We start from the raw sequence: 22,842 nt of genomic DNA, 5'->3' as shown, positions 1-22,842 counted from the left end.
CACTCACCACACCGATGTAGTCAACGCCGGCAGATCCCATAAGCTGCCAGCCACTGTTGCGAAAGCCCGATAGTCCGAGTGGCCACGAAGGTTCCATGTATGGTGCAGTGCCAGGTGCCGAGAGGAGGAGATAACCAGGGAGATTAGAAAAACTGTTTTATATACAAAATGTACATTAATTTACAAGAAGGGCTCCATGATATTGGAGCCGTCTACATGCTAACATGTTTGCATGTTGTAACGTTTACATCTCCGAGCGTTCTACATGGTCGAGCGTCCCCACAACACTCAAGTCCCCTGTTTTATCCCTTGTGTTTCCCTCTTTCATTCAACGAGGGAATACACTTTAGTTCTTTTAGCCAATGACAGTCTTTGATCAGGTGGCCATATCCCGCACGTGATGTGTCGTCGTTTCCCGCTGGGCTCCGCCTCCAATTTTGCTAGGTCGCCCCCGAACACAGGCAGCAGTTGACACCTTGGGAACCGAACGTTGATGTCGTTCCCCCGGGATTGCCAGACACTGGCCCCTTTCAAGATTCGCCTCTCCATAGCGGTCAGTTCACGGAACCAGGAAGGGCTGTGGCTGTCTCGAAAGGGCGCCAGGTTGGCGCGTCGCAGTCGGCGCCGGGCCTCGTCGTGGTTCGGGGCGGCGCTGGTAATTTACGGAACCGCACCGAAGGGGCGACGCTGCCGTTTAGTGACGCATGAGATAGCCTGGAAACCAACTGCTAATCCTTCAGTCCCAGGTGACAATTCTCGGCCGCGAGAAAGGGGCATCAGGTTGGCGCGTCTGAGTCGGCACCGGCCTCCCTTGTCCCGAAGGACTGCCAGACACAACATCTGTTACAACGAACTTCTGATAAGATAAACAAATTTTCAGTCCCTTCGAGTTTATCTTAAAGGGAGTCTACTATATATATATATATATATATATATATATAGTGGGCATCGTCTTCTTTGTTCTCTTGCTATAACATTTATTATTCTGCCATTTGCCAAAAATATGGGAGTGCCCTTATTGTTACGAGACAGTTCAGCTGACTGTTGCTCTGAAAAGAGAGGCGGGTGGTAGCCATGCCAGATGGGCTTTATTGCCATCAATCAAACCTGTTAGTAAAGCACCACCACCAGTTAGGGGGTGACATGGCCGGCCAACTACAGCTCCTGTGTAAGAGAAGAAGGGGGTATCCATCAGACTCGTGCAGTCAGGGCTCCAGCTCCAACTAACTCCTCACCTGATGGGTACTCTCTGTTGCTGACAGGCCATCGACCAGCTCCAGCTGCAGCGAGCCACTCACTAGCGGCACCTGCAGAGATGCAGTCTTCAGTGAACTGTCCTTGTGGGTATTTTTACAAACAGTAGAGTGTGTTCATGAGTCAAAGCCCGGACAAGTAGAAGCTATGCTGGATAGAAAAGAAACACACTTTACAGGGATAAAAAGACAGGCAACGTGAAAAATACCTACTATAATTTCTTGAGGATTTCTATGGCTTCATGTGTGTGTTTTGAACATTTGATTAAATTCATTTTAGAAGCCTGCTATGCTCTCTATTTTGTCAATCCCTACAAGCTTTGGCCAAACTTTCAGTACTGGGAAAGTTAAAAAGCATTCAGTGCAAGGATAGGATAGGAATAAACTTTATTTGTCCAGCGGTTAAGGCTGTTGGTGCCCGGGGCTAGGCTGCCAGGGGTCCATCGCCGGAGAAAAATCTTTCGAGATCCTCGGCAATGGCCCTGGCCCGCTGGACGGCCCACTCCTGGTCCTCGGGTGCCTCGCTGAGGAGGGCGGCTTGCCATCTCTCAGCGAGGCGCCCCGCTTCAGATGGTCCTGCTGTTATCTTCCCCCTTCCTCTTGTTCCTTCTTCTTCAGGGCGTTGACATTCCCAAAGTATATGGGCCATATCAGCCCGTTCGTGCTCGCACCACGGGCAGCCGGGCGATGGGTGCAGCGCGGGCCACAGGCGGTGCAGGTGATAGGGGTTGGTCAAAGTGCCCGTCTGCAACCGCCTCAGGTCGACTGCCTGGGACCTGTCCAGCCGCCCGTGGGGTTGTGGATATGTCATACGTTCTTGCCTATAGTGTGCAAGAACCTCTCGGTACGAGGCCGGAAACTTCTCGATATGACAGTCGGCGTCCCCGTGGCCCCCAGCTCCGACCGCCGCGATTTGGGTTGTGTTGATAAGGTGTTAAAATTAGGACCCATGTTGTAATCAGTGGTGCCCACTTTGCACCTCCATAGCGATGGCTTCCTCAGACTAATGGAAGGTTATGGGACACGTCTTCAATAGGACGGAAAAAATAAATGCAGGAACGGCACTGCATTGTAGCATGGCATGCTTGCAGTAGCAGAACATGCCAGGAAGTGACATGTAGGTACTCTGGTTTCATTAGATGCTGCCCAAGTTTATATGACTGCAACAAAGTTTTAAATGTGGATTAGAACTGCATGGCCTCCGAGACATTCTGCTGCTGCAACAGCACGAGTCACCATATAGTCTCGAAGGCCGAGCCTTTGACATATAGCAATGTCATATCTTGTCTTCAGAAAAGCATAGCACACTGTGCATAAGCTAAAATGCATGAAAATGCCGAGTTCATTCTTTCAATTGAATTTAGCGCATCAAAGGTGTGAATAATGACGAGCCAACTTTAAGACATCTGCATGTTGTTATCAGCTTACATAATACAAAACAGTCAGTGCCAGAAACAACAGGCAAGAAAATGACCAGCATGTTTTGGACACCACTGATGTCATCGGTTTTGGTCAGCAAGTTGCTCTGCTATCAAGACAGCACACAGCAGTCAGATAACAGCCCCGACAAACTAAAACCGATTCATGTGCTCAATCAGCTTGTTTGGCAGTTCCTATAGTGAGCTAGATTATGGTTTATGGCACACCCAGCAAAGGTGCATGTAAGCCAGTTTTTCATGCATGCCACAAGGTGGCACCATCACAGGGCTAAGGTTTGAGGTACTGCAACCCTTCTCTTGCCACTGCCAATTGGCCAGTCACCATCATGTGATTGAACCCCACCCCCCACAAATAATGGTCCATGCCGCGACGATGCGGATGTGTAGATGAAGCAATCAGCCCAATCGCTGCACATGCCAGCGATCGAGGTGAATGCATTTTGTATTTTGTGTTCTTTAGGACTATAAAGCTTTCTTGCAATTCAAAAAAGGAAATGACCAGGGGTATGCCTGCTGATACTTTGGCCACCTGAGGATGCACGAGGATGGTAATTTGGCGGCGACCGAAGTGGCATTTCGAAGAATTAAGTTGTAGCCCAGTCGCATGAAACACCGACAGGATGGATGAAAGACGTGTGAGGTGTGTGGCAAATGTCGGGGAGAACACGATCACGTCGTCCAGGTAGCACAGGCAGATAGACCATGGCAGATAGACCATGGCAGATAAACACTGCCAGCCAAGCCAGCACCGAAGCGAGGAACCCGTGCCGCGTTCGCGGTTTGACGTGGTGAAGCCTTTTATTTTTTACTTGCAGTTCTGCAAAACAGAACCATGTGTGCTGGCACTGACGTATTCTTTCTGAAATGGGGAGTTTGTCAGATCAACGCTGATCTACCACAGAAAGGAGGTCGCAATGTCAATATCAGAGTGCATTGCTCACGAAATTCAAGGATTTTCAAGGAAGGAAAAAAAAAAATCAAGGACTTTCAAGGGCCTTGAAAACGCACTTTTCAATTTCAAGGGTTTTAAAGGATTTCAAGGACCTGTACGCACCCTGATGCCCTCTTAAGAGATCGCAGTACTGTGCGTCCCAAGCTGTCTACAGGCCATGTCGTCACCTTCTTCAAGGAATGAGAACTGTCACTTCTTCAGGCGGACAAGGAAGGTGGCTTTGTTGCCATGCCTACTTCACTCATCCTGGATAAAGCATCCCATGCCATTGGGAAAAATTTTGCTTCCACGCCAGCTTTTGCGTCCAAGGTAAAAAGGCGGGCTGTAGCCTTCTGCAAAGAACTGAACTTGCAGCACCTTGCAAAATCCGTTCGCGAAAGTAGGGGCACTAGCTTAGCAGTGTTCTTCACGGTTAAAACGCACAAGCCCGATATGCCCTTTAGATCCATTGTAACCGAGCATGGCACATGGCAGCTTTGTGTCAGCCAGTTTTTTTTTTTTTGTTAAAGAATCATAAAAAGCTTTGTTTTGCTGATCTGTTTTTCACTAAGAACTCCTCTCAAGTCATTGATTTCCTCAACAGCAGACGGGACATTGCCTAAGCATTCTCTATTGACTAGAGGACCTTTTTTATTCCATACCGCATAATGAACTTCTGTCTTGCGTAAAAAATTGCATTGAGGATCATCGTGGCATAGATTTTATTAACTCTTCCAGCTTGTTCATTGACAATTTTATGTCCCTCTTACTTAGGCAGCACCTTCATTTCATGCAATGACGACCTGGTCGTGCAAAAAAAGGGCTATGCATCGGCTTATGTGTTGCTCCTGTTTTATGCACCATTTTTCTTTCATGTATTGACCGTATTTTAGAGAGTGTGATTGACACGGACACTACCCTCAAGATTTTTAGATACGTTGACGATTTCCTTGTGGTATTGAAACATTGTAACTCTGTGTCTATGTCTCATGTAGTAGATTCGGTTTTATCCCTATGCAGACAGCATGAAAAGTTTTAACCGTTACCTATGAACTACCTTCGAACATGCACCTGCAGTTTTAGACATTTGTATGACCCTAGGCGAGCAACATGGTTGCTGGCAATATAGACCGTGAGCGCGAAAAGATTTATTCCAGTTCGATTCCGTGAAAAGGGCTAGAGCGACGACGATGTGTCTTCGGTCTGCGCTCATGAAGTCATACGAACACACGATGAAAGAGAGCTTTCACTTACAAGAATCGCGGCTGGTTGCAAGACGCTTCCTTTCTTCGGTCCTTATCAGTGTGTCCGAGATGCTGCTACAGAGGTTGAAGGGCGTTAGCAGAGGGCCCGGTCAGCAGCAGAGAAATAAGAAAAGACCGCTAGTTGTGCCGTACATGCACAAGGTCTCGCACAAACTGAAAAAGGTTGTCAATCGGCACGACGTGCCTGTGGTTTCCTCTGCGCCTAATAGGCTGTCGAGGCTTTGCACCCTCATTGCCTCTCAAAGGGCCAAGCCTGTGTGCACAAAGGAGCACACCAAGCCTTTTCTGTGCTGTGCCGTCGGCACAGTCTACGAGATACCTCTGGATTGCGGCCGAGTATATATCGGCCAAACTGGACGTTGCACTAATGACCGATTCACGGAGCACAAATTATCGATGAAAAACGGTTCAGGTTTGCACCCGCCCTTTCATTGTGCTTCGTGTGGCTGTGAGCCACAGTTTAGGGACACGCGTCTGCTAGGTAAGAGTCGGGGAACGCTGGCACGTGAATTGCTGGAGGCGTTTTTTTTTTATAAAGAAAAAGGGTGATGCTTGTGTCAGTGTCCCGTCAGTCTCATTGCACAATAATGAGTACCAATTTTTAAACGCACTATGGTGATTTGTAAAATTTTTTTTTTCTGGACATGGTTCTGTGCATGTCAGTCCTGTGTGTATAAAATATTGGTGTGTCTATGTAATAAATTCAGTTGCAAGTTGGCGCTCTTTCTGTCCCTTCTTCTTTCCTCTTAGTTTTGTTGCGCCAGTACCACATTTCAAGCATGAACCAAATAGCCCAACATCGCATTCAGCATGAACATTCCTTTTCACACCTTGAATTAAACTTTTTACAGTTGCCGCAACTGTTGCCGTGCCTAGTAGTAGCGTTTTTTTTTTATTGAAGAGACCCCAAATGAAGCATGCTTTCTGATGGTGTCTTTTCCTTATCCTGCGATCATCCCATGTACGCGAGTTGCCACGAGGGAAGAGTGATTATTATTGACCCGTTTCGACGGGGCGTTGGCTTTACGCATTCTCTGTCTCCTCTTTCTACCATACAATCTTCCCTCTGGGCTGTTGCATGCGAGTACAAAAGTAAGCGCTGCAGCTTCTACAATGCTTTTTGCGGGGGGCTCACGCGTAATTACAGCTGTCTGGAGGACATTGTGTCAACGGCCAGACAGTTCCAGAGGGCATTGTGGAGATGTCCACACGGTACCTGCCGGAAAGGGCTCACAGATGCCTCTCCCACATCCCGATCATGTACAGCTGACCAATTAGTTAACAGTACCGCGTGAGCGTCGACTGGCTGGCCGGTCAGTGTCTTCTAATGGCGCGAAGCGACGAGATCAGCAAGAGGAGCACATGTGCACAAAGTTCACTCGAAGCACAAGTTTCGTCTGCTTGGTTCTTTCCACAAGCATGACACCACCCCTGCCGTGACTAACTCAGTGGAAGCTCCCCTGCTTAGAAGACAGCAAGTGCGCGAGAACCGGACGCATCTTTTTTTTAAAGTTATGCCGCTGTAGTCAACATGCACCGTAAGATAAAAAAAGAAGTGCGCAAAAAAGAAGAAATAGTTCTTGCAGCACATTTGTCCTAGAATACCGATTTCGTTTTCGCAATTTTAGCCCATTCCTTGGTGCACACGTTTAAAATCATATTCTTGCAGATGTGTCTTATGGCTTAGTAGACCTCGGCTTCGGTTCTTCAAAGTTAGATGCCGTTTGATAAATAAGCCTGGAAGCTTGCACCGAATTAATCATGCCAGGGGCCGTGTTGTGCTAGTGGGAAGAGCCTAGCATAACTTTGTGCGCATACGCTACTCTTGCTGATCTCGTTGCTTCCCGCCGTTAGAAGGCACTGGCTTTTTGGCCAGTTGACGCTCGCATGGTACTTTTAAAGAATTGGTCGACTCTATATTATACACGTTCACAACCACCCTCCGATGCAGTGTGCAAGACAGCAACAGCAGCAGCAGCAGTGGAAAAGTTGAGTAGAGACCACATGTTTAGGCACTAAAGCATGCCGTTTTAGGCTCCTATAAAATGCACTCATGCGGTCCTTTAAGGCATACTGTATAGACTCGTTTAAGGATCGTACCTGTGTAAGAGCCGCACTCAAAATGTGTGGGGAAAAAAAAAATCTACGACAGAGGAGCAATCGCGTTCAGTGCCCCAATGCCATGTGCACACATCAAGAAATTATTGCGCACAAAGTACTTCCACGTGCCACTGTTAGTGGCATCTAGTATCTAGAGCCATCTAGTAGCAGCCCTTTCACCGGACCAAACCATGCATATTAGCGCATTATACGCAGTTGCATATTATTACACCAGGCAGAATGCCATAAAGCAGATCCATAGGTAGCGGTACGAGGTAGTTAGAGAAGGTTTGAGGAAGAGAAAGAAGTTTAAGGAGATATATACAAGAATGCTTGAAAAGATGTATTCTAAGGGGGTTTATTTACAAGCAGGGGCTATACGTAACAACAGCCTTGGTCCAAGAGCGTCGGTCACTGTCTCGTGCTCTCCGGGTGGCTGGGCTTCGTCATCCTCTCTCAATGGTTGCGGACTCTATTCCCCACTACATTGGCCCCGGCGACGAAGAGGAGCCATCCTGGCGACTCAAGGTGAGGCAAGCACCAGAGGGTCGTAGTAGGGCTTTAAGCGGCCCATGTGGACTGTTTCACGACCACGGCAGCGTCTGTCGGTGGGAGGTGTCACAGGCTCGACGACGTAGTTCACCGGCGATGTGCATTCAACGATCCGGTAGGGACCGTGATACTTCGCTGCAAACTTGTGGGAGAGACCAGGGGTGGGGCACGGAATTGAAAGTCACATGAATGAGCCAACAGGGAAGGTAGGGGTAGGTTCAGCCGGGTCAAGGCGCTCTTTTTGAAGACCTTGGGTCACGGATGTAAATGAGCGTGCGAGTTGGCGGCACTCTTCGGAACATTGAGCAAGTTCTGAGACTGTGCAGTATTCGGATGCATCCGGGCGGTACGGAAGTATAGTGTCCAGTGTGGAAGATGGCTCACGTCCGTATAGTAAAAAGAAAGGCGAAAATCCAGTGGTGGCTTGCGTGGCAGTGTTGTATGCATATGTCACAAAAGGAAGCACCAAGTCCCAATTAGAATGGTCGGAGGCTATGTACATGGATAGCATATCACCGAGTGTTCGGTTAAAGCGCTCTGTCAAGCCATTAGTTTGCGGATGATAACTTGTAGTGGTGCGATGAATGATATTGCACTCACTGAGAAGCTCTTGGATAACTTGAGAAAGAAACACACGCCCTCGGTCACTAAGCAGCTAGTGTGGCGCACCATGGCGAAGAACGAAGCGGCGCAAGACGAACAAGGCAACATCGCGAGCTGAAGCTGTTGCAAGAGCGGCGGTTTCGGCATATCGAGTAAGATGGTCGACGGCCACAATAATCCACCGATTGCCCGCAGAGGTGGAAGGAAGTGATCCGTACAGGTCTACGCCGATTCTGTCAAACGGGCGAGCGGGACATGGCAAAGGTTGTAATGGGCCAGGTGCGTGACAAGTTGTTTTCCGGCGTTGACACTCAATGCAGGAATGAATGTACTTGCGGATGTATGTGTACATTCCACGCCAGTAGAATCGCTGGCGAAGTCTATCATACGTTTTCAAAACGCCAGCATGCGCGTTTTGTGGGTCTGCGTGAAAGTCCGTGCACAGATCGGAGCGCAAATGGCGAGGTATGACAAGAAGCCACTTTCGACCATCGGGCTTGTAGTTGCGGCGGTACAACATGTCGTCCCGGAGCGCATAATGAGGTACTTGGCGATGAAGGGCACGAGAGAGCTGTGGGGCTGGTGTCGTCGAAGGCATAGAGAGAACGTCGATCAGCGAGGCGATCCAGGGATCCTTGCACTGTTCGGAAGGCATGTCAGTGATATTGATGCTGGCTAAGGAAGTTGCGTAAAGGGAAACAGGCGCAACATCAGAAGACACCGGCGAGCGGGAAAGTGCGTCGGCGTCGGCATGCTTGCGTCCGGAGCGGTAAAGAACGCGAATATCGAATTCTTGCAAACGAAGCGCCCAGCGTCCAAGTCGACCCGACGGATCCTTCAGTGAAGCCAGCCAACAGAGCGAATGATGATCGGTGACGACATCAAAGGAATTGCCATACAAGTAAGGGCGAAATTTCTGCAACGCCCAAACAATTGCCAAACATTCCTTCTCGGTAACCGAGTACTTGCGGCAGTGCGGCCTTGGTAAGGGCACGACTCGCATAGGCAATAACGTACTCAGAGAAGCCCGGCTTACGTTGGGCAAGGACAGCGCCAAGGCCGATCCCACTAGCATCCGTGTGCACCTCGGTCGGAGCAGCAGGGTCGAAGTGACGTAGGATAGGCGGTGAAGTCAAGAGACGGCGTAATGTTGCGAAAGCCTCATCACACGCCGGCGACCAACCAGACAGATAGCTATCGCCGGTGAGCAGCTTCGTCAGTGGTGCTATTATAGAAGCGAAGTTCTGCACAAAGCGGCGAAAGTATGAGCATAGACCAAGGAAGCTGCGAAGCACTTTCACGGTGGTAGGCTTCGGGAATTCAGCAACAGCACGAAGTTTCTGCGGATCTGGAAGGACGCCGTCCTTAGAGACTACGTGGCCCAGGATGGTGAGTTTGCGAGCTCCGAATCGGAACTTCTTGATGTTAAGCTGAAGGCCTGCGCGCGTCAAACAGCTCAGTACCTCGTGAAGTTGACGGAGGTGACTGTCGAAATCAGGGGAGAAAACGACGACATGGTCCAGGTAGCACAGGCACGTCTTCCATTTCAACCCACGCAAGACACTGTCCATCATCCTTCGAATGTAGCTGGGGCATTACATAGGCCGAAGGGCATAACATTGAATTCGTACAGCCCATCGGGGTTTACGAAGGCAGTTTTCTGGCGATCGGATGGTGCCATAGGGACCTGCCAATAACCGGACCATAAGTCTAGTGATGAAAATAATTCGGCTCCTTGCAAGCAGTCGAGGGCATCATCGATGCGTAGCAGGGGATACACATCTTTTCGCGTAACTTTGTTCAATCGGCGGTAGTCGACGCAGAAGCGGATTGAGCCATCTTTTTTCTTCACAAGAACAACAGGCGACGACCAGGGGCTGCAGGACGGCTGAATGATGCCGCGCTGAAGCATGTCGTCGACTTGTTCGGCGATCACATGACGCTCAGCAGGGGATACGCGGTAAGGGTGCTGGCGCAGAGCCGCTTGTGAGCCGGTGTCAATCGGATGGAGAACAGTATGCGTGCGGCCTAATGACGTCTTCTGGCAATCAAACGAGCCTCGAAACTGGTTGAGGAGTGTAAGAAGTTTCTCGCGGTGCACCTCTGCAAGTTCGTCGTCGATGGCGGAGCCGAACACACTTAAAGGCGGTCGATCAGGCGTACTAGCAGAAGGCGTCAAGGCACTAAGGTGGAAGTTGTCCACGTCGTCAAGGCAGAAGATAGAGGATACGTCGAACACCTGAATTGTGCCGATACACTCTCCATGGAGTAAGGTTGAGGGAACCGGCAACGGATTCGTAACAAATAAGGATGCGGCACCGTTGGTCATGTCGAGAACGGCAAAAGGCAACGTGAGATTCCTGCGGTGTTGAACGGTCTCGGAGGGTGAAAAGAGAACTGCAGACTCACGAACAGCGGCACAGGACACGGGGACAAGGACTGTACTACTGGGTGGTATGTTCGTATCCTCAGTGACAAACAACTTTTCCATTGTAGGCGCAGACGACGCGGAACACAACGCAGAGAACGCCACCTCGGCACGAGCACAGTCAATAACAGCATGATGGCGAGAAAGAAAATCCCAACCAAGGATGACATCATGCGAACAGGCTGGTAGCACAAGAAACTCAATGGGATAAACAACATCTTGAATTATGACGCGGGCTGTGCAGGCGGCTAACGGCTGAATATGGTGTGCGGCCGCGGTACGGAGGGATAATCCCGTTGACATCGTCGTAACCTTCCGAAGCAAGCGGCATAGTATTACATCAATCACTGAAACAGCAGCACCAGTGTCTACAAGCGCAAGGGTACGAAAACCATCCACAATAACGTCAATGAGGTTCACTGGAGAAATTCGAGGACTTGAATTTTTCGACGACGACGCAGTTCATGCCTCAGGAACTGCGACATTTAGTTTTCCGCGTCAGAAGGGCAGGGTCGACGGCGCATAGGTGACAGAGAGCGACGTCGGGGGGATGGAGATCGGCGGGTAGCGGAGGGCATGCGCTCGGGCGAAGAGGATTGTTGTAGCTGCGCTCTGGCGTCAAAGCGCCCAGGATCGTAAGCAGACGGTCGCATGACATCTATTGGAACAGGAGGGCGACGGCGACAGAAGCGCGCCACATGTCCTGCATAGCCGCAAGAATGACAGATAGGGCGATTGTCCACAGTGCGCCATGAATTTGTGGGGACTGGTCGGCTGAACGGAACTGGTGGGGGCCGAACGGGTGCCGACGGGGAAGAATAGGTCGGTTGACGAGGCGGCCCGGCAGCGACGACTTGCGCATACGACAAGGGCGCAGGCTCCGGAGGTAGCAGACGAGCGAAAGGCAAAGCGTCAGTGACCTCTTCCTGGATAGCTTGGTGTATGACTGGGGCCAGATGTTGTGCCTGTGCTGGCTCGGGAGTGCTCGATAAAATAGAGAGTTGTCTGGCGACCTCCTCACGCACGAACTGCTTTATCTTAATCAACAGTGCATTCTGGTCACCCAGAGTCAAGGCCGCGATCGAGTCGTTCTGTTCCAGAGGGCATCGAGTTTGGGCGCGTTGCTTGCGCAATTCGTCGAAACTCTGGCACAAGCTGACAACATCTGCGACGGTTTGGGGGTTTTTGGCCAATAACATTTGAAACGCGTCTCTGGCTATTCCTTTCAGGATTTGCTTGATCTTATCCGACTCGTGCATCGACGGGTTGATACGCTTACACAAGTTGACGACGTCTTCAATATAACTGGTGAAGTTCTCACCGGGTTGTTGAGCGCGTTCACGAAGTCGCTGTTCTGCGCGGAGCTTGCGTACTGCGGGGCGGCCGAAGATTTCCGAAAAAGTGGTCTTGAACGAGGCCCAGTTATGAATCTCCGCTTCGTGATTGCGGAACCAGAGACTGGCGACGCCAGTCAAGTAAAATATGACATTGGTCAGCCTAGTCGCATCGTCCCATTTGTTGACTGCGCTCACCCTCTGGTAAGTTGCCAACCAGTCCTCGACGTCTTGGTCGTCAGTCCCGCTGAATATCGGCGGGTGACGCTGAGGCAGCACGCCGGGACAGACGGTGGGTTGAGTCTGAGAAGGACCTTGGGTGGTGGTTTCTTCAGTCATCGCTGGCGCTGGAGGCAGGGTACGGCTACGTAGTTCCAAGTTGGGAGACTAGGAGATACCCAGCACCTCCACCAAACTGTAAGGGGGTTTATTTACAAGCAGGGGCTATACGTAACAACAGCCTTGGTCCAAGAGCGTCGGTCACTGTCTCGCGCTCTACGGGCAGCTGGGCTTCGTCATCCTCTCTCAATGGCTGCGGACTCTATTCCCCACTACAATATATTTTGTACCTGATAAAATCAAGCTGGGTAGGTGACTATGTCACGGCCGCGTTTCAAAGGGAATGCCAATAAATCATCATCATCATTATTACCATAGTATCGTGCCACTTGTCGTGCGATGTAAGGTGCACGCCGCATAGCGTCAATACGTAGAAACTTTGCATTGCAGTTTCGTTATGTTCCACCAGGTGTCCCGACATGTAGCAACTGCATATAGCTGTTGCATGTTGCATGCAGCTGGACCTGGCAAACTCAAGCAGGTTAAGTGACTATTTGTGACCACCCTCTTTCGAAAGGGACACCAATAATCCATCATCATCATCAACAGCAACGTACCGTGCCATAGGTCAAGGGATGTGGCATGTGAGCCACGTAGTCTGGATACCTGGGTTTACTCTTCGGTACACGTTATGCCGCCTGCTCACAAGGTGTGAACCACTGCTGAAGAAGTGAATTGTAGAGCTATGTGCGTGGCTGCAACCAGGCAACATTGGGCTCAGCAAACCGCTGTGCAGAGAGCAGCTTAAACTGCAGCTCGCTGTCGACGCCAGGCGGACAGTTCAGATCATTCTCGTGAAAACGACGAGAGAAGACTTCAAAAAGTGCGTGGTGCCGAAAATGGAGCTCCTATGGAGCCGCTTCTCCAGCTTACGCTGTGACTGTGCTGCGTGTGTCGCACAGGCCTGCAATTTTTTGTGTTCTTGATTGCAAACGTTAGTGCCAGAAAATCGTATGTAACGGGATCATATTGTCACGGGAAACGGTATAACTGAAAATATATTTACAAAATATCTACAGCGGGCTGTAGCACTGCCAAGATGGCCGAAAGACAATCTCTTCAATCGTCGTCGTCTTCACCCAAATGGTCAACGTCGTCTTTGTCCCATTGCGTGCAGTCTCGTAACATTAACCTCCGGCTGGAAAAGCGCCGACCCGGCGCCTAAGACAGGGAGGTGGGCGCGATGTATGGTTTGAGGCGGGCCACGTGCACGACGTCTGAGGAAGGAGAAGACGTGGCAAGATCGAGCGGGGCTATTTCGTAAGTGACATCTGTCAATTGTCGCAGGACGCGATAGGGACCAGAGTATCTCCAAAGTAGTTTTTCGGAAAGGCCAATGCGCCGAGACGGGGAGTAGACAAGGACAAGATCACCCGCACTGAAGCGGGCGTCCCGGTGGTGGGCGTCGTACAACAACTTCTGTCGTGACTGCGACGCCGAGAGGCGAAGACGGGCAATGTGACGTGCCTTTTCTGCTGTAGCAATGGCGTCGCGCGCGTATTCAGTAGGCAGTGCGGCAGGGGTCGAAATAAGTGTGTCAAAAGGGGGCGTTGGTTCTCGTCCGTATAGAAGATAGAAGGAAGAGTAGCCGGCGGTGTCATGGCGTGAGGAGTTATATGCAAAGATGACAAAAGGTAGCGCAGTGTCCCAGTCATGGTGATCAGACGAAACATACATAGAGAGCATATCAGTGATAGTGCGATTCAGACGTTCAGTAAGACCGTTCGTTTGGGGGTGGTACGCAGTCGTAAGTTTGTGTTTGATGGCACAAGAACGAAGTAAGTCTTCAATGACTTTAGATAAGAAGTAGCGACCCCGGTCGATGAGAAGCTGTCGAGGAGCTCCGTGATGTAAAATTACGTCTTGCATCAAGAAGGCGGCGACGTCTGTAGCGCAACTGGTCGGGAGAGGTCTTGTGATAGCGTAACAGGTCGCATAATCCATAGCAACGGCAATCCATTTATTGCCAGCGGTGGAGAGAGGGAAGGGGCCGAGAAGGTCAAGGCCAACACGAAAAAATGGCTCGGTGGGTATGTCAATAGGCTGGAGGAGCCCAGCTGGAGGAACAGATGGCCTCTTCCGGCGTTGGCACGATGCGCAGGCAGCGACATAACGTTGAACAGAACGGTAGAGACCGGGCCAGAAAAAGCGTCACTGTACACGGTCATACGTCCTGGAAACACCAAGGTGGCCGGCTGTTGGGACATCATGCAGTTGCTCGAGTACGGACGCCCGAAGGTGTGCGGGAACGACGAGTAGTAGTTCCTGTCCCTCGGGGTGCATGTTACGGCGATATAATGTGCCATTTACAATGACAAACAGGCGAAGTGACCGGTCCGACGAGCCAGACTGCAGGCCGTTGATGAGATCATTTAGAGATGTGTCCCGCCATTGCTCGTCACCAATGTGGCTGAAAGCGGAGAGCGAGAAAAGGCCAGGTGGTGTATTCTCCGTGGTAGCTTCGGGGGTATCAACGGGGTGCCGAGACAAGCAGTCCCTGGTGTAGTCGGGCAGACTTGTACACCATAGTGTACGTGAATTCCTGGAGACGTAGAGCCCAGCGACCTAGACGCCCAGTTGGGCCCTTGAGGCTCGAAAGCCAGCACAGAGCGTGGTGGTCAGTGGTAACAGTAAAAGGCCGCCCGTATCAGTAGGGGCGAAATTTGCTAACTGCCCAAACAAGAGCGAGGCACTCGCGCTCGGTAATGGAATAATTGCGCTCGGCAGGGGAAAGAAGCCGGCTGGCGTACGCAATAACTCGATCACAACCACGTTGGCATTGGGCTAAAACAGCACCAATGCCATAGCCACTCGCGTCTGTGCGTACTTCAGTTGGAGCATTGGGATCAAAGTGGGCGAGAATCGGCGGGGTAGTGAGTAGCGTGATAAGTTGTGAAAAGGCTGTGGCTTGAGCGAAACCCCACAAAAACGGAGCGTCTTTCCAGAGAAGATCTGTTAGTAAACGGGCTATGTCTGCAAAATTTCTGACAAAGCATCGGAAATACGAGCACAAGCCCACAAAGCTCCGAACATCCTTGGCACAAGTTGGTACAGAGAACTCGATGACAGCACGAACCTTGGCGGGGTCGGGACGGACGCCAGTGGAATCGACGAGATGCCCGAGGATGGTAATTTGGCGGCGACCGAAGTGGCATTTCGAAGAATTAAGTTGTAGCCCAGCCGCACGAAACACCGACAGGAATGGATGAAAGACGTGTGAGGTGTGTGGCAAATGTCGGGGAGAACACGATCACGTCCAGGTAGCACAGGCAGATAGACCATCTAAAGCTGTGCAACAGCGTGTCCATCATTCGCTCGAATGTGGCCGGGGCATTGCACAAGCCAAATGGCATAACTTTGAACTGATAGAGGCCGTCAACTGTAACAAATGCTGTCTTTTCACGGTCCCTGTCGTCCACGGCGATCTGCCAGTAACCAGAGCGCAGGTCGATGGATGAAAAATAGGTCGCGCCGTGAAGGCAATCCAGAGCGTCATCAATTCATGGAAGAGGATAGACATCCTTCTTGATCTTATGAGATGCCGATAATCAACGCAAAATCGCAAACTGTTGTCTTTCTTTTTAACTAAGACAACAGGGGAAGCCCAATGGCTGGAGCTGCGGGTTGGTACAGGAGCGTCTCGGAGCGGTGAGCTGTTATGAGCGGGAAACTGCAGGGGTCGATTGTCGTCGCGGCGAACGTAAAAAAATGAGCGAGGGGAGGAAGGTTGGCGATACCGGCAGTGACGGGAAATATATCCAACGCCGTGGCAATGAAAACATATGGGCTTATCGTCCTGGGTTCTCTACTGGGCCGGATCACGATAGCGGCGCAACGTCGCTGTATTTCTGTAAGACGGAAGAACAGCATTGACCCGAGGGTGAGGCAGGGATGCAACAGGCTGGAGTCCTGCGTTAGCCAGCTCTTCCCTCACGACGGCTTGAATTAAGGAGACTGTCGGTCGGGAGTCTTCGGAAGGGCGTGCGAAATAGGAAGGTGGCGCCGCCGCCTCAATTTCACGACGAACGATGCAGACAAGGCTATCGGTGGTCGGTTGCTGATTGGGCGGCTGAACGTCTGCGCAGGACGATGTAGCGGCCGTGTTTGGAAGCCGCATGAATTGTTGGGCGATGCGGCGACTCTTGAGTGCTTCAAAACGCCAGCATTCCTTGATAATGTCTTCAATGGTCGAGCAGTCCTTAAAGACCAGCAAGTTGAAAGCATCATCAGCAATGCCTTTTAGGACGTGACTTACTTTGTCCGCCTCGGTCATGGTGGCATCAACTCGGCGGCAAAGGGCGATAATGTCAAGGATGTACAACACGTACGACTCCGTGGAAGATTGGGCGCGACAGGAGAGATCTCTCGAAGCGGCGCTCTGGCGGCCAATTGGTTTGCCAAATAGGTCACGAAGCTTCTGCTTACATAGATCCCAGCTGGTCAGCTCCGTTTCATGAGTGTCAAACCAGACGCGTGCTGTCCCAGTCAGGTAGAAACCCACATTAGCGAGTGTCACTGTCGGGTCCCACCGATTGTTGGTTGCGACGTGCTCATAATTCCTTATCCAGTCATCAATGTCGACGTTGTCAGTGCCGCAAAAAGATCCGGGGTCCCGGGGTTGAATCGAGATCACTAGCTGTGGTGCCGGTGGTGCGCTTGACGCAATATCCCCGCCTGTTGACATGGTGGAACTTGCCAGGACACGTCCGCTACGGAGTTCCGTCTTGAGTAGTACCCCAGCACTTCCCCCAAAATGTCACGGGAAACGGTATAACTGAAAATATATTTACAAAATATCTACAGTGGGCTGTAGCACTGCCAAGATGGCCGAAAGACAATCTCTTCAATCGTCGTCGTCTTCACCCAAATGGTAAACGTCATCTTTGTCCCACTGTGCGCAGTCTCGTAACAGTATCAACGAGGTTCTACTGTACTGTCCTTTAGGCACATATAGGCTCAATTAATAGGAACTTCCGCTGTGCATCTGAGAATAAGTTATTATTTTTTTAGGTAACCCAGCCCACTAAACCCCTGTTTTGTGAAATTAATTTTATTTTCTTGATAAAACAGAATGAGGCAAGTTGCGTGGTTTCTCAGAGTCATCCGAAATCAAGTGTGTGACTATACCCTGTTTCTTACTTAGCGTGCAGTGCTGTGGAAGCTACACAAGAAGTCATGTCATCAAGATGTATCACTCCACGCGTTTCATGGTCAAGACACACATGCTTGCACAATCCATACGCTGCGACAGGTTGCTAATGAAAAATCCGAAAAACAACAACAAAAAGCACATATATAAAATAATGTATTAACAGCCGTATAACACAGTTTATTCATTTATTACTGAGCCTTAGCAAAGAACAGTTTCATGTACATACAGTGTAGACCGCTTATAACGTAAGTCGCCGGAGTCGCAAATATCTGCACTATCAGCGGCACCGCACTATAGCCAAAACAACTATTTTCAAGCCCTGCACATATGCAAAACATGTAGACCAAGTATGTAGACACGCTTTGTACTATCGCGCGCATATCACGATTACGTTTTCGTCAGTGAGCTGGCGAAAACATAATCGCGATGTAGCCGGCGCTCTTTAAGTTCGACAGCTTTGCATCGAGTCAAAACGAAACAACAGTTTGCCGCAACCGCTGCGGAAAAAACCGTGACCGCTATCGACACGATTATGAACGGCGACTTTGCGGTGATGAAGGCATGCGCCCGACGCATGCACCAAGTCTGGATGAATTAACTACCGCTCGCTGCAACTGCAGTCGAAACTGCGGTCACTATCTATGCGATCATCGATGGCGACCACGCAGTTTTTTTGGCACGCGTCCGACGCGTGCGCGTACAAAGTAAAAACGAAACTACTGTTCGCCGCAACCGCTGCAGAGAAAACCGCGGCCACTATCGACGTGATCGTAGATGACGACCATGCAGTTACGAAAGCACGTGGCCAACGCGGTGTTATGCGCAGCGGTAAACGCAAGCATACAGGCTTTAAAGACAATAATAGGCTCGAAGCGTACCAGCGTTGCTGTGATTAACGTACGTTTTCAACTGATGGCCGTGGCGATGCGGACTCCGCCGCTTCGTTTCGGTTGGACACTAGCGCCGTTCTTGCTCTTTTGAGTCGTACATTTGCGGTGCTCCTCGAGCTCCGAAAGTAGTCTGAATTAACTGATGTGCGGCCAAATAAGTCCGAATTAACGAGAGTTTGATTGCATTGAATAATGCACATGTCGGCCGAGAGCACGCACCTTGTTGAGAAGCGTGCTTGCTGCCGCCCTTGTCAGCGAGATTTTCCGGCGGAAGCCGCATTATAACCGGTATTTTGTCTCATACGGCTGCACAGTAAGCGGTATGCGTATACATGGAGTGCTATGAGAAAATTAACGGGAGTTTGAAAAGAACGTACTATATCCGGTCCTGCACTATAAACGGTTACGTTATAAGTGGTCTATACTGTAATTGCTGGCAAAAAAAAAAAACCAAAAAAACACAAAAGTATTTGTTATTGCTAACGCAGCTACTGCAAGAAGTCTTGCTAGGCTCCACAGCGTTTCACGGTATGTATGAAACGGAGAATAAACACCACAGGAAAAGTTCTAAAAACAGTTACAAACAAGCACCATCCCAAGATTTTACGGTTTCATGTGCCCATTTTCACTGAGTACCATATTTGCACGAAAGTAACACGCACCTTTCTTCTGGAAAAATGGGTCTGAAAATTCCCTGGGCAATTTTTCAACCACATTCACGGTGTTTGCAAGTCTACCGTAAGCTGTCAGATGCAGCGTCATCACCATGCTCCTGTGATGACGCTCTGTAAAACATGCTCTGTGATGGCGACAGAGCATGTTTTCTTGACGGTTGCTGTGGGTTTATTTTGTGCTCGACTACGATCACTGCTGGAGGTGCTATCACTTTCGCAAGGTTTTGCCTGACTTGGCACGGGACGTGTCAGCGTATACGGCCCCCAGCACTTCTGGTGCTGTGCCAAGCTGACTATCTGCGCAGAGTGCCAGCAACGCTCTCAGCCACATATTTCAAAGTACGATGCTCAGTCAAGTTAAATACCGTGAAAGTGATAGAAGTATCTGTAAATGTGATCATTCAAGAACACCCCCTTGTTTTCTTGGTATCTATGGATAATGAAGCGCAAATGGCAACGACGATGTGCCACTTTCATAGTGAAAGCTAATTATAAAAAGTTTCCCTTCTACAAAAATTCTGTTTCATTTTTTCTGATTGTAAACGTGGGGACATACATTTTTCTGTTATAAATTGGGTGCATATTACATTTAGGTGCAATTTTATTTTCTTACAAGCCCGCGAAAATTGGGTGCACGTTAGATTCGTGGGCGCGTTAGAATCACACAAATACGATGTATATGAAGTTAGTTTGTGTGGAGAAAAGGAATGCTCAACATCCACCAAAGTTAGTGGCACATTACCTCAGAATGTTCAATGATCAAATGCTTCTCGGAAGTATAGAATGTTCGCCGGTCAGAACCTTTGACAGTTCTTTCTGTACCGGAAACTGGGGATTTTTGTCCAAGATCTAATGTTGTTTCAAACTAACTACAGTAAAACCCCGGTGATAAGAACCCGGCTGGTACGAATTTCAGTGTGATACGAATTCGTAACATTCCTTGGCCAAAATACATTGCTAACAATACAAAAAAAAAGTGGTCGCAGTTTCACCTGAAAGGCGAAGCATCAATTGCGATAGCAAATTTGTAGAGAGCTATACGGAGTAAATGATAGTAGCTTTATCAGCTGTATAAACTTGGACATGCATCAGCAGCACCGGCAACACGCTGAACTAATGTCGACGCCGTCGGCGTTTTGCCCGCATTCGCACAAAATGCGTGCGGCGTTGCTGACTGGTGCCGGAGCCTCTGATATAAATAGGCACTTGGTGCCGCAGCTAAAAGTCACCTCCCTTCCCTCCTCCTCCCCACCGCCTTTAGCGCGTCGGAAGAAGGCGCGTTTGCTCTACATATATGGTGATTGTAAAGGAGGAAAGAGACGCCTACTTCTGCAGCCCTTAAGGAAGCACGGCGCAGAACACGCGTTTGTTTTCCGCTGTGGGTTCACTCCCAGTGAAAGAGCGCGTCCCTCGCGCCCTTTCACTCGCACATACAGCGTTCGGCAGCGCGCGGCGACGATTTCATCTCTATTGACGTCATACGGAATCTCACGGCAATGGCGACGGCGACGCCGGCGGCAGAAATCTGCTTTGGAGTGTCCATATAATTGCTATCGCAATAAAGTCAGCTGTTCTGAACGTATTGCCGCGCCGCTGCGGATCATACGAACGCATGAGCAACAGTGGCGCCGGCCGAGCCAGCGGGGCGACCGGCACAGACAAGCCGGCACAACGGGATCTGGGCGGGATCCATAGTCGCCAAGCAACCGACTACGTCACGTGGCTGTGCAATCTCTCATTGGTCCCCACGTCGAGCGGACTGGACCACATCACAGCCTAGCCGATGCTTAGCGAGAAAGTAGACGAGCACCGCTGATGCAACGATGACTAAGGCGCAGCCCCGACAGTCAAAACGCTCCCTGCACTCGACGTGCTCAGGCGTTCAGTGGTGTGCGAAAACCTTCCCAAGATCACGTGCGCGCACTTATACGCCTTTCAGAAGGCGATCGTTGACGATTTGGGCAAGAAGAAAACGACCCGTTGATACGTTTTTCAAGGGACCGCAAAAAAAAAAGAGAGAAAAAAAAAGCCGCAGTTCCGCATGAAAGGTGAAGCAATGTAAGCGCAGCAGCAGCAGTGAGCGAATTGACCTTAGCGCTGTCTCTTGTTTCAACGCGAACTAAATGTCGAAGGCACAGCGCATACGAACCTACTGGCACTAGGTGCACTTTGTCAACATGGCAGATCATTTTGAGGATAAGGTCCGCGCGGGCGCGCACTTTGTGCACGTCGCAGATCGCTTTCAGGATATGGCACCCGCACGGGTGCGTCGTATCTGCAACGTGCCGGTCGCTTGTTGCAACGCATCGATCGCTTGTTGCAATGTACAAGCTGGCTGCACCGCTAAATTTACGTGACCGCCACATTCAAATGCAACGTAACATGCAGGAACATTATAGATTGGTGAAGTATCACCAGGAACGCCCGGTTACTCGAACGCGAAAGCATTTGCCGATGGTTAATTCGAACATACCGTGCACGGACAATGCTCTCAGCAGCACGCCAAATCCCGTGGCGGCGCCTCCGACTGGCGTTGCTCCGACACCGTCACAGAGCAAAAGCTTAGCGAGACTCCTCAAAGCCAGGCGAAGAAAAAAAAAAAAAAACGCGGCATCACGGCAAGGTCGCCGTTTCTGCGTGGCGCCGGAACACGCGTGTACGTGCTGACGTCTCAGCCAACGCTGCGGCTGCAGCACAGAGGGAAGCAACGGCGGAGACCCAGTCCGGGTAACTTTAAGTCCGGCCAACGCTCGCTTCAATGGCAGAAAACGAAACTTCAGAGAGTGGGCTAAGCTGGCGCCGGGCCGGCGGGAGCCGCGGACGTGCACAGAGACAGTCGAAGGTGAGGAGGCTACGAGGGTGTTGAGAGGGAGGGCGAGGGGAGCCACCGCAGCGACAGAGTCGCCGAGGCCAAATCTGCTTCCCTGCCGCCCTCCTCCCTCACCGGCGACAGTCCCCGCGCGCGCCCGCCGTCGTGTTGCCTCTTGCTCTTCACAATCACAATCTTTCTCTCTTGCCCTGCCCGCGCCGCCCACTCCCTGAAGTTTCGTTTTCTGCCGTTATCGCGAAGCGAGCGTTGGCCGACGCGGGCAGTTTCGTGGCCCTCGCTCTATATGTGCTTGCGCTCCGTGATATTTCACGAATCGCACCGTTCGTACGTCGTGCTATGGTGCATGAAAATTTCAAAAATAAGTCATTTTAATTCGAACAAATTTTTGGGTCCACTCGAGTTCGAATTATCGAGATTCGACTATACATAGAAGTCGAGATTTAGGTCGGGACCGCGATAACGCGACGTAGCAGCCGGGAAAACGCAGCAGCGAGGAAGGTATCAATGGGGTTCCACTATTAAAAATCTTTTCTGGTAGAAATAAATTCATTTTTCTTGATATTGTGTATGTCTTGATGATACGAATTTCGGTTGATACGAATATTTCACGTGACCCCGCAAGATTCGTATCACCGAGATTTTACTGTACGTAATATGTAGAGTATGCAGTGATGTTAGGTTGGTAGGACATGGGGACGCTTAACTCTCTCTCGTCCCGTGATGTTTCTTCCCTGCATTACATGCAATGGTGGGGAGTAAAGGTCGGCTGTTTCCAGCTGCCAAAAGAAATGGCCCAAGTGTTGCACTGCGCAAAATGTTGGCAGGATAAGTCGGGTGCAAGAGGAATTTGCTTCCCACTCTTATGCTGCGGGACATCCGCATGCGATGGCACTGCAGTCGCTGGCTGGAACAGAGAGCGCTGGTAAACGGGCCACCCAGACCTGATTCCGTTTGTGGGACTGCACCCATGAATGACTAAGTCCTCGGGGTCTGGCATGGGTGAACATTATTTTCTCGGTATTCTAGTGTGGCGAGTCGATCTTCAGCGATTT

At 50.3% G+C, this 22,842-nt stretch overlaps 1 protein-coding gene across 1 annotated transcript in view; it reads right to left on the bottom strand.

The window, feature by feature from the left end:
* Positions 1–1,069: 1,069 nt before the first annotated feature.
* The window catches only part of LOC119432861 (nuclear pore membrane glycoprotein 210-like), a 238,239-nt gene continuing 216,466 nt past the window's right edge, over positions 1,070–22,842 (bottom strand). Inside the window, exons 20-21 of the mRNA XM_049658424.1 lie at positions 1,236–1,307; positions 1,070–1,164 (exon numbers count right to left, since the gene is read on the bottom strand). Of these exons, the coding sequence (XP_049514381.1) occupies positions 1,156–1,164; positions 1,236–1,307 (81 nt within the window). The 3' untranslated portion in view covers positions 1,070–1,155. The remainder of the gene's footprint in view (positions 1,165–1,235; positions 1,308–22,842) is intronic.

This window comes from Dermacentor silvarum, chromosome 11, assembly GCF_013339745.2.
Source record: "Dermacentor silvarum isolate Dsil-2018 chromosome 11, BIME_Dsil_1.4, whole genome shotgun sequence".
NCBI classification, from domain to species: domain Eukaryota; kingdom Metazoa; phylum Arthropoda; class Arachnida; order Ixodida; family Ixodidae; genus Dermacentor; species Dermacentor silvarum.
The sequence above is the reverse complement of the archived record's forward strand: the minus strand, read 5'-3'. Positions and strand labels throughout refer to the sequence as shown.